General features: G+C 33.5%; 1 protein-coding gene across 4 annotated transcripts in view; it reads right to left on the bottom strand.

Moving 5' to 3' along the window:
* The window catches only part of LOC576914 (regulator of G-protein signaling 7), a 63,656-nt gene that overhangs the window by 21,554 nt on the left and 29,509 nt on the right, over nt 1–12,593 (bottom strand). For 3 of the 4 annotated variants that reach the window (XM_011674058.2, XM_011674060.2, XM_011674059.2), the window contains exons 8-11: nt 12,439–12,516; nt 9,836–9,901; nt 7,307–7,368; nt 678–791 (exon numbers count right to left, since the gene is read on the bottom strand). In XM_011674058.2, the coding sequence (XP_011672360.1) occupies nt 678–791; nt 7,307–7,368; nt 9,836–9,901; nt 12,439–12,516 (320 nt within the window). The remainder of the gene's footprint in view (nt 1–677; nt 792–7,306; nt 7,369–9,835; nt 9,902–12,438; nt 12,517–12,593) is intronic. The other variant, XM_011674061.2, reaches the window with a different exon arrangement.

Genomic DNA, 12,593 nt, shown 5'->3' with positions numbered 1-12,593 from the left:
AAACTAGTCTAACGAAACGCAGGTTTGGGCATCATTTCGATCACGGAAAATGTTGTGTGTGGACAGGGGGAGTGTAACTAGTGTAACTAACTGGGCGGGGCTTAACGTGACCTCGAGCGAAAGGAGACCATACCTCTCATTTTCGCTTCCATTTCATGACTGCAGTAGCAAACTGCGCACCTATACGACATTTCGCTGTAGAGTTTCAGGATTACTTTCTTCTGTGTGTGGACATCCTGGAATTCATACAATGATTATTTATACGACGTTTCTTTTGTGTGGACACTCTGAAATTTATACGATGATTCTTTATACAACGTTTCGTTATAGAGTTTCGGGATAAATTGTTTTGTGTGTGGACACGCTGTATTATTCCTAGTGATATTATTCTAACTTTATCTCTTCCTGAAAAAAAGAAAAAAAAATTATTCTTGTATTATTCATTTTAATCACATCGCATCCTGTTTAGTTGCAACAAATTTTATACATCCTTGAAAGTATGAAATGAAAGTAAAAAGGGCATCGACCAATTCACCTTTACATATCGTCTCTTGAGAGCCAGAAGGGGGTAACTCTGTGTAAAAGTTTATAAGTTACCGCCCTTCTGGCTCCAAACAGACAGTATAATTAATGCCTTTCTTTTCAGATAAAATAATGTATTAATATCGAACACTCACATAGTTGAGGCAGCTTCCCACAATGCTGTGTCGTCCGTTATCCAAGGATTTGGACCCAGCTCCGTCGAGAGAAACGAGTCGTAGTCTCGATACTGCTGACAGTATGCTATTAATCTGTGAACATATGCAAATTTGTGAGAGGAAATATGAAAAAGAGAATGTTGATTTAACAAACAGAATCACAAAATATGTTGACTTTAACTTCCAAACACTGCAAATAAATGAAAATTTAATGGAAGACATTTTTTTTTAGCTCCGCCAGACAACAACTTATTCCTGAAATTTACAACAAAAAACACTTCACAGACATGTTAATGAATAGCACAAGAAGAAAACATACCATCTCATTTCATGATAAATCCTCATACAATACTGTAGAACAAAGAAGTTTCAAACGTCAATTGTCCAAAAGATGATAACTTCAGCCTACAATGATGCTGTACCATTGAAACTATATTCTTACCACTGGTTAATCACATATCTAGTTCAAATACCATTACAAGTATATTCACAGATGCATATGATGAAGATCGACTATAATCTTATCCCGTCTACTTCAACGTGTTCTGTGTGTTCGTATGTCCCACAAACAACAAATTGATGACATGCTGGTCACAGTAACGGGAAAGTTGAACAAAAGTTGCTGGTATGTGTTCTGTACTTCTGCTGAACTTGATCACACATACAGAATGCCCTAGCTCATTAGCGCTATAGATAATATGCACCAAAATGGCTACTGAAGAAGTTAATACACTGAGAAGTCATAGAAATCAGACGAAACTGAAACCTTTTTCCTCATACAAACAGGATTTTTATTATGATAATAGGAAGTATTATCCATTAGTATTAGGTTGTTGGCAATTAAGAGAAGACCAAGGATTTGTGAAGTAACAATGGTATCATTACCTCTTCCTCTTTTCCCAAATATCCATTTTGTATGTTACCAAATGAAAGAATAAAAGATATAGTCCTCCTATTTGATTATGTAGATGAAAAATATTTAGATAATAATATTCAGATACTCAACCATTCAAGCATTTTATATCTATTTGAGTATTATTGGAAGGAAATCAAACTAGTTTCGAAATGGAGACAAAAAATGATGAACTGAAACTGGCTGAATAACCTTTTGATGAGTTCTGTTTAGCATGTTCTTTTCCTTTGCAAAGAGAGGTACATTATCTCAAACTTCAGTGACATTCTAGTTTTGTAATTCCTATGAAGCCATGAATAATATTATTTTGTGAATCACTGATATGCTTGGATTAGTCATGAAAGAATGGCCCCAAGGGACATTGTTTAATTTTTCATGAGTACATGCCAATCTATATGTTTCTAGTTGAGGACATTATGATTCATTTTTGAGGAAATGTTTTCCTTTCTCTCTAGCTGTCTGCACACTATCATTTAGATACCAGATGTACAAACATATTGTAAGTTTAGTTTTGGGATGCATGTTTTCATAGTTAAGCTGATCATGCATCTCTCTCTCTTTTCCCCTCTTCCTCTTTTCTTTTCTTTATCCCTTCTATTCTCTTTGTCTTTCTTTCTTTCTCTCTCTCCCTCCCACTTTCTTTTTCTTTTTCTCTCTTTTCCTCTTGATCTTTCTCTCATGATTCTTTTTATGTGTATTTTCCTCTATATATTTCATATCACTTCTCCATATCATTATTTTTCTTAAGTACTCTTAAGTACATCCTCTCAACCTGTGAACATATCCATGCATTAAAGTCACTGGTATATTTGGGTACCGTTAAGTAGGACAGACCATAGATACTATAAACTACAATGTGTTCAAAACACATTTCAATATTTATAGTAACCCCTTTTTGCATCAATGCTCTTTCTTTCTAATTTCTATTAAAGTAGTATAAATAAAAAGCATGTTATACTTCAGTGGATATATAGCTTCAGAAATCACCCTGCAATCTCTGTAGATATTATTATATCAATTGAATTCAGACTCTATACAGTGATGAGAATAGGAAAAGGTACATTCATGAACTACAGCCATACAGCTTGTTTGATACTACAAAAGATTGAATAACAACTTTTCTTTACTCCAGATAAAAGGTGTCCTTTATAATATAGAATAAAAAGACAACTTTTACATTTAACATAAATCTCAGCCTGGTCATTGATTAATTACAAATCTTACCATAATTCAGTCAGCATTGGTTATGATATTATCAATCCCGGGCACCAACTGCATCATCATTTGTACGTGACAAGTAATATCTGGTCCACAGACACATGTATGTAGATTTCCTCGTGAGACTTCCAGACTCTCAGCACACTCCTTTCATTTTACAATCCACAGAAAATATCTAAATAAGCACTATTTGGATATACACAGCTAGGCCATGGATCCCACGTACATGCAAGCTCTTGTCTCGCTTCAGATCTGTTTTATCGATTGGATTGAGACGAGTTCACCAACTATAGTCTCCAAGTCAAGGTTGATCTTTAATCCATTAGGAACCACCCCTCGATCATCGCAACACTCGGCAATAGTAATATCTTGCTTCATCTGAACATGATCTTTAATTTATTTGATTTCCTTCCATGCATGCTGTCCAAATAACATTTTCCAACAGTAGTTTCTGTTCCTCAACGAATCAAAACATCACATGGGCTTGGCAAAAATGCATCTCTTACAACACGAATCAAAGCAAGCTAGGTCTTCCAACCATTACCAGAGACGCTACCAGTACCATGCAGTCATATCTTCCTAGAATACTTGTGAAACCAAGATATATATGTACTGTATGTGAACCAAGCTGACATGAAAGTGAGAACTAGCTCTGTAAAGTGAGGACAGCTGCTTGTACAGAAACCAAATCCAACCAGTGATCAAACAAAGAGTTAACCGCAGGAAGTTTGATGGAATCAGGACTGGTTCAATTGCCATGTGTGCGTGGCTTAGATTATTGGGGTTAAATCAGACAGAGAGAGGGAGGGAGGGAGGGAGGGAGTGAGAGAGGGAGGGAATCATTGTGAACTATTTCCTGCTTCCTCTTTCCACTTATAACACCATTCTACCTTCAGTATGTGAACGAATGTGATCATGGGGATACACAGGTACACGTGTTTGTGTGTACTACGTGTGTGCAGAATTGCTGGATAAATAAATGCAATCATCAGGACAGTAGCGTGACTAATAGTTTTGGTCACCGCAAAACATATAGTAGCTACTCCGTCAAGGATATTTCCTCACCCTTTCCCTCTCTGTTATTCAAGTTACGTATGCACCTCTTTTTATCAGAAGGGGGATTTTCATCTTTCTGTGAATGAAATCCGTAGAATGAATAGATATTGTATATGAGTCATTACCCATTAACAATTGTTTTTAGTATTATGGCTGCTTTATAGACCCTCGAGTGGGTTTCTTCTGAGTGTTGTGAAAGGCTGTATGCAAGTCAAATCAAGCTATCATTTACCTTTGTTCATTTTTTCCAGATTTTGTATGGTATTCCCACAGCATGATATACAAATAGGGGAATTTTCTCAAACATTTTGACTGAATATACTTCATCAATAATGCTGGCTTGTGTTTTTTTTTCTTCCCATTTCATTATTAGTTCAGATTTTGTTATTCTTCAGATTACCTAATTTCTGTGATTTCATACAGATATATAAAATGAGTTGCACCTTTGATGAAATGTGTATTTTTGTATCATATGGCATGTTCATTCTATATGTCTCTATTAAAGGTAATACAAAGTTTTGGGAAATTTTGAAAATTGGGTGGATAGCGATTCTTTACAATTTTGAGATATTTGGATGCCCCTGTGGATGTTTTATAAGCACTAGAAAATTTAGCCCCTAAAATACTTCTGCTTTCGAGAAAAATTGAATATAAAAATTTACCGGTGCTCCTGGTAAATTTTGATAAATTTCAAATAGTGCCTATGGCCAAACAATAGTAGCTGTGGCCATGAAAATTTCAGAATATGTAGTTGTGATATATAATTTACAAACGGGAATAGCTAATCGGTCAATTTTAGTCAAGAACCATTGTTTTATAGCTTAATTAATATCTTGACCCTGAGAGGGAGCTATACAACAAAGAGTTTATCAATTACAATTTCATAATTTTAGACTCCATTTCAACCGCGACAACGATCACTGAATATTGTAGGATCGCATATGCTTCCAATATTTTCATTTGAACCAAATTCATGACCCCATACCCAAACTTTGTATTACCTTTAAAATAAGATATCTTTCACAGAATTGCTTCTAAAAAGTATACCTCAACTGAACAAAAATATATGTCTGGTGCTAGGCCTAATATAACAGCTGTCTGCTGATTTACCAGACACCAAAAATACCACAAAGCAGGAAATGTAAGTACAGGCCAATAAAGCAAATATTAGACAAGTTTAACAGATGAATCCTTTACTGTAATTAAATCAATGGGTAACGATTACAAGAGTGATATTAATCTAGTTTAGTTGCATAAAACCATACCGGTATTTACCATTTCCTTGTTTTGGCAATGCACTCTTCTATTTCTGCTATTTATTATGATATGGTACATTTCTTTCCACATGCTGTCAATATCTCCCCGTGTCGAGTTTCTACTTATCACATACTTCCTGGGTAATTAGTGAAAGTTAATTACCACTCCCTTCTCAACTTCAACAAAAGTCATGAAAACCATAGGTTGTTATTCTCTGTACTTAAGACATCAATCAACTGCATTAATTATATCTAGGTAGGGTTGCATGTATCAAGGAGTTCCTGCCATTCCCATTCAGAACCAGCTGATAATTATCCTTGCCCAGACACAATTTTCTCTCGGTCCCAAGTACCATTTCCACAATTCAATATGAATGCCCTTCAACTTCCGACATATGGTGTATCATTTAATAGCTGTTTATAAGATTCTTCTCAGGAATCGTGTTCTGACCTTCTCTTGAAATTTGACAATGTACTATTTATTTAAAATCCTGCAAATGGATTTTAGTGAATGAACTTTAAGCAAGACAGCATAAATATAAGTTATGAAAATTGTTTCTATTTTTTTTGTATTACCATATGTCTGGGCAGAGGGTCTGTACAAGTTTGAAAAACTTAATAACCTAATTTATTTGAACTTGCAGCCCCTTTATGGTATTGTTATATAGAGGTTCTTTTCTGCAGCTGTGTTCCTTTGGCAGGAGTCAATTTATACTTTATTTCATTTACCTTAAATGACCAATTATTGCAAAACACAAAGCTATCCAATTATTTTATTGTGTACTATAGCTATGCAATGTTTTCATACCTTCATATTTATTGTCTCAGTGCTTTAAGATAACATTCATAAAGGGGAAAACAAGACACAGAAGACACCCCTTGCTATAGTGGTATTCAATAATGAATCTTAGGAAATACAAGTAGTTTCTGATAGAAGTATGAAGTGGGTTACCAGCACAGTGGGTTGGATAAACATGAAAGCAATCAATCACAGAGTTAGGAATTGACATGCAAAATGGCAGACATCGTATATCATTAAAGTCATTCATGAAAGATCAGTGCCTACTTTCATGTGTAAATAAATAGTCCAGTTAAAGCAAGTAAATCATTTCAAGATAAAAGAGAGAAGATAAAACATAGATGATAAGAGAGAATACCGATATCAAGCCAGATATACATATGTATGTATCCAAAAATGTAAAGCTATCATGAATTCTTTCTTCATCAGAGAACAGGTAAAATATTATGTCAAGTCATACATCCATGCTGCCCTCTGGAGGGAGATTTGTTACATGTTCATCAAGTAAAGGGTATATAGATACAAGCTAGGTGATATAATACCTGTATATCTCTAACATGCTGGTATATGAAGGACCATATGATTCCCCATTGAACCTTTCATTATATTACAAAGGAAGGGTTTCATTACAAAGTTTTACTGCCTTGATAAACTTAATCTAATTCATAATGTCAAACCACAGAGAGAGAGAGAGAGCTTTTATATGAAATGAGCGTGAAGTACATGGTTTTACAATCATTTCAGGGAAACAACTCAAACAAGTGTATATGTCTAGAAGGAGAAAGTACTATTATTAATGACATATCCAATTTGCGCTATAATCATTCTAAGATATGATTGTATTTTATTTGTAACTTTCTTTTAATTTCCAGGAAAATGACATCAAATAAAAAACATTTGAAATGAGTATATATACATTAATGGTGATAATAATAAAAGATAACTTACAACCTGCTTGAATGTTTCATGCAGTTGAATACACATTTCTAGAATGATTTATGCAGGGAAAACTTCACTATCTGACATTTCTCTCATTCTGGCTTCAATCATTTTAACCTATTTATACAAACACATATCAACAGGAGCTTTAATGAGCAGAACTTTAGTAAGTCCATGACTTGTTTTACACAGTATTCAGATCATTTCATTCATGAAGATAAGACAGAAGAGAGGTACACTGCAAAACAGATATGCAATAGTGTCTGTTGAGGGTATTAACTTTGTGTAAAAGTATATCAGTTTGTACCCTCCTAGCTCAGAGCAGAAATTGTTCAGTTTTGAACATATCTTTCATATGATAAGCAACCATTATCTCTTGCCTATATTAACAATACCATTATAATGATGCAAAGTAATATATACTTACAGTTCTGCCACCTTAGACGTCTTGTACTGCCTCTTTTCTAATCTTGCTTTCAGCATCTCCACCTAAAGTAGGCAATCGGTCATAATTTATATTAGTACAAAATTTAATAAGCAAAATTCTTAAAAATATAGAAATGGTTTTCGTTTTAATGTCTTCATAGTAATACTGGATATTAGAATTGAATCATTACCATGTTTATTGATATAATTTTTTTTGGGGTATAAGATGTTTATTTCATGTTATGTAAATTGCTTAGAAATGATAATTATTATTATTTCTATTCATCTTCTTCTTATTATTATTAATAAAGGTGTTATGAAAGTTAAATTCACCAGCAAACTATTTAACTCCTTCTATCCTTGGGACAATTTTGATAAGAAATATAGGTTGAAAAAGCTTCTATTTTCCATTTACTTATAACACTTACAAAGAGGTTTGTTTTGATTTAATTTTTCAAAGAATAAAATTCTAATACATATAATTAAGCCTAATATTATTAACAATATTTGATTTGTTTTTGAATAAAAGTAGACAAATATGCAATAATAGTATCGTTTGCGTTATTTTGAACCTACAAATCTGTCGTATATTTTACTGAACGGATTGATCGGTTAAAAATAGTGCCAACGATATGTATAATGGACACAAATCAAAAGCAGAAATCAAATATTTATGATGAATTACAAGTCCTGATCTCTATGCTGAAAAGAAAGAAATAATGTCTAAGTCTAAATCACTGCAAGAATTTGGTGAAAGTATTCAATTGAATGCATTAAATGGTCAGAGAAAACTAATGCTATGATCATCTACAAAGCCATTTCATTAGTATTATGCTTTCTACATGGAAGCTTGTTTCATATGACAGCACATACAAAATTAGATGAAAATGGGGAGGAATGATTTTGTAAAAACAGCTTGTGTGTTTGGAAGGGGTAAGGTCCATTGAATGGAGCAGACATTGAAACTCCCTAAAAAATATTGATTCAGGTTACTCTCAAAGGTTGAAGCATTTGGATGAAGCAACGTATTTAAGATGTTGATTATGTAGTACACTGTGAGGGTTATGAAATTATCAAAACAATAAGAAATTGATTCAGTCTAGCTAATAGTGATAGCTACTGCACACAGAAACATGTACCTAGGACTAAACATTTGTTGCAGGAAATATGGTCTAAGCTTTTCATTTTTTCTCTTTTTATTATTTTGTTCTCGAAAATGAGGTAGTTGAAGAGAAATCTTTTTTAGGGGACATTATCCTTCTGAGCTGACATAAAAAGGTATGACAAAATTCATAATTATTTGTCATTTTTCAGAGAACTCAAACTTCTCTTCATGTTGAAATGTAAGAGCAAGTAAAATGATAATACTATTGTGTTATTAATTGAAATGAAAAGCATATGATACTGTTGAGTAGGTTAAAGGGCAAACTGTTCATGGCACAAATACTGAATGAATATACCACTATTACTATATTACTATTTAGCATATATATTAAGTAGTGACTTCAAATCAAGAAATACGGGTTGTTGACTTCTTGAACTGAAAGAGAAAATAAGGTTTGTGATTTACATAAGCATACATAATGATTCCTACTTATATATTTTTCTCACATCTATACTGGCAAATTTTAAAGCAAAAGAAGCAATAAGCTACTATTCAATTAAAACTAATTAATTTAGTACTCTATCAGATATTTGAAACTACAATTCACTACAATACACACCACAGCAATATCACTGCAAATTGACAATTATTGTTACCTCATGCTTTCCTTAATTCATAAAATTGAATGTAATTTGTGAGTGATACATGCAAACAGTCATGAACATATTCAGAAAATATCCAATCATCTGATATACATGGCCTGGTGAAATATGCAAATGTTATGATAGACTTTTAAAGGTAAAGACCAGTTCTGGTCATGCGATTGCATTGCGAAGGAACGTTGTGGAATCGATCAGAAAAGGTTGATCATCTAGCATATAAGTATTGTTGTGTACTGCAAGGTTTTGGAATCATCAAAATGATAAGAAATTTGGCCCAGTCTTGGTAAAGTTACAAGCACCATACACAGGAAGATGTATTTGGGACTACGTGACACATGCACGTTATCTATCTGCTCCGAATAGATATTATAATTTACCAAATATATCAATTAGTAGGCGGTTTCCCTTCAAAATTTGTATCATCACGTATTAGTCAAAACATATTCTTTCACAGGATTGGTAATAAGAGCTTCCATTTCATTTTTTGAGAGGGGGCGTTTCCAAAACTGGTCTATTGAATATGGTAGGCAACTAAATAACCATAACTGATGATTTTTGTATTGCAATTGCACATAAATGGATTTTTTTTTCTTCAATGTTTGTGACTGTGTTTGAAGTAACATGAAATTGTTGAAATGAGTGTAGAATCCCAATGAATGAGGATGATATGAACCCACCATCATCCAGTCTAGTGGTACCATGCACTGCCCTGAGCTAGGTGCAGCAGCATGCATGCCACTGATGATGACTCAGTTATACATACCTTACGAGTGAGGAAGAGAATTGGTGAACAACATGCAAAGTGCAGATGATGATGATGAGAAGACTCCTGTTGGAGACCAATGGCAGGATGGAATAGATGATGAAAGGGATGGACAGAACAAGAGAGAGAGGGAAAAATGACAAAGAGAGACAGAGACAGTGGTAGACAGTCAGAGAGAAAGCGAGGGAGAGTCAATGAGATTGGGGATGACGAAAATGACAGAGTTAAAACAAAGGAATGGCGGGAGAGAGAGAGATATATAAAATCACAGAGGACGAAAGAAGGATATCAGGGATTGACAGAATGAGATAGAGAGAGAGAGAGAGAGAGAACCAGAGACAGTCAGAGAGAGAGAGAGAGATAGGGGGAGAGGGAGAGATAAAGAGAGAGAGAGAGAGATAGAGAGAGGAGATTGAAAGAATAAGAAAGGAAAACAAATTATAACGGAGAGTAATGGGTTAGAATGATAGAATGATAAGGAAATAGATGAGGTGCAGATTAAAAAAAGGAGAAGAATAACAAGGAAAAGGGAAATTCAAGAAAGGAGAGAGGAACAGAGATAGAGAGAAGGTGTAAAAATGTGTTACAATATGGAAGAGTGATTTACACAACATATAACACAGAACCATAAAGAAACATGTCCATAAACAGAGAGACATAGACAAAAACATGGATCATTTCCAGAAATTGAAGGATGTTCGAACAAAAAGATGTGAATAATTCATGAAGTATTTCCAAGAAACCAAAGTGAGAGAAACAGGAACAGATTATGGATGAAGGTTGTATCACATTGAGAAAGAGTAGAGTAGATAAAGTAGGGTAAAGGTACGATGAAGAATAGAGAAGGATAAGAGTAGCAACAAAGGACAAGGATTACCCAATGGTGAACAAAGCAGAATTAGAGAAAAGGGAAGAAAAGGTGAAATAGAGAGAAAAAACAGAGATCAATGCACCGGAAATAAAGTAACCATTCATTCAAACCACATAGTTTATGAAGAATTATGTTTATTCCATGATTATCTTATGAAGATGTAAACCTTTAAAAATATAGATTATCATAAACAATGTAATAAAAATTGTGAGAACAAAACTTGACAGAAGTAGCATAAATTAAGTATTTAAGATTATTAGGTCTTACCCATCCAAATTTTGATTGACTTTTAAAATTTCTTTTTTAAACATCCCATTGATACGAAAATAAAGGATATGGTTTTTCTGATTTCATGAAAGAAGCATTTCATTTGCATTTTAAACTCAGTCATTCACAAATGGAATGATTTAAAGGAAAGAAGCTCAAAGTCTCTAGAACAATTTAAACAATTTTGGAATTTAATCCTGTAGTATAGAATTACTTCATGGAAAATCAGAGGGATGACATTTCTTTTTTGTTGTTGCCAATAATGATATTCCAACTTTTATTTTATGTGACATATTGAACAAAAACAAATGTTGCAACCATCACCAATATCACAATGAACACTGCCCAAGCATGCTTATCAAGCATATCCAGCCCTTTAATTGCTTTTTTCCTGCTTTTACCCCCTCACATGTAATCCATATCTTTTGAGGTATGGCTATCAAGCACAAGTGCATTTATCATTTTATTTGCTGGGCATTTAAAAAAATAGCAATTTTAAAAACATATAGTAGCGCAGTTGCATATTTTAAAGCTGTAGCCATACATAATCTGGATGCAAAGATTTGATTTTCTTCTCTTTTAATATTCACCACCTTATGTATTGAAAGTCATGTCAAGATTGATAATGCATCATGTAGGATAGAATCTTAGTAAAATCCTTCAATCACTAGTCAGGTGTAAGTAACCATAGTAACCGAACATATCAAGCTTTAATGGATTTCATTACTCCTCTGAGCCATGGACAAAGTCACATGAAATCACAAAGATGAAGATATTTATCATAATCTGAAACCTCTCATAACCTGAAACCTCTCAGAAGAGTTTTCTTTTAAACAAAGCACAACGTGTGATGCCAATTTGAGCTCTATATCATCACTTCCTGTTCTGTGGTATTTCATATTAATTTTCTACCATAGTTATGTAGGAAAATATGGTCAAAAGTAAGAATAACTTTACTGCAAACGTATCATTGTAAATAAGTGTAAAGATCCCTGTGTGCAAATAACGAACATCATCTTCAAAGCAGATTATTGGAATGTATGCAAATTTTGATCGATGTACAATTGAAATTTATTTGCAATCAATGTTATGTTATGAATGGTTGAGTCAATACAGAATAGTGAAAGGTTCAGTAATATAATAATGAAAGAAAGAAGTTCCTGATGACAAGATGGCAACCAATGATTGATGATGATTGATCTTGTCCTTATTTTGATAGTTCTTTAGTTCAGGAGTTAGTATTTATACGTGTGATTTTGTCATTTTATTATTGTAAAGCGCATTTGCATTTTTATTTTCTCTGAAGATGAAATGCGCTATGGAAGCCTAGTTTATTATTATTATTAACCAAATAAAGAAAATAAAGAGTTGTAACAGAAATTTGAAATGGTTATAAAATGAGTAAAGAAAATATTGATCTGTTTTGATGAATGATAGGAAAAATAGAAAATGTAGAAGATTTTACCTGTCTCTTGCTTTCTTCTGAAGCTGATTGTATGTCTGAATCTGACGGACATCTATCACCATCTTCAGGTGAGTTGATCTGAAAAGTTGATTTCAATGAATAGACAAAAGAAGAAGGATGAATGAATCATTAACCTGGGTTTTGGTTAAGCCTTT

This window comes from Strongylocentrotus purpuratus, unplaced genomic scaffold (assembly GCF_000002235.5).
Source record: "Strongylocentrotus purpuratus isolate Spur 01 unplaced genomic scaffold, Spur_5.0 spur5_scaffold_5, whole genome shotgun sequence".
Lineage (NCBI taxonomy): Eukaryota > Metazoa > Echinodermata > Echinoidea > Camarodonta > Strongylocentrotidae > Strongylocentrotus > Strongylocentrotus purpuratus.
This window is presented reverse-complemented; position numbering and strand designations above follow the sequence as displayed.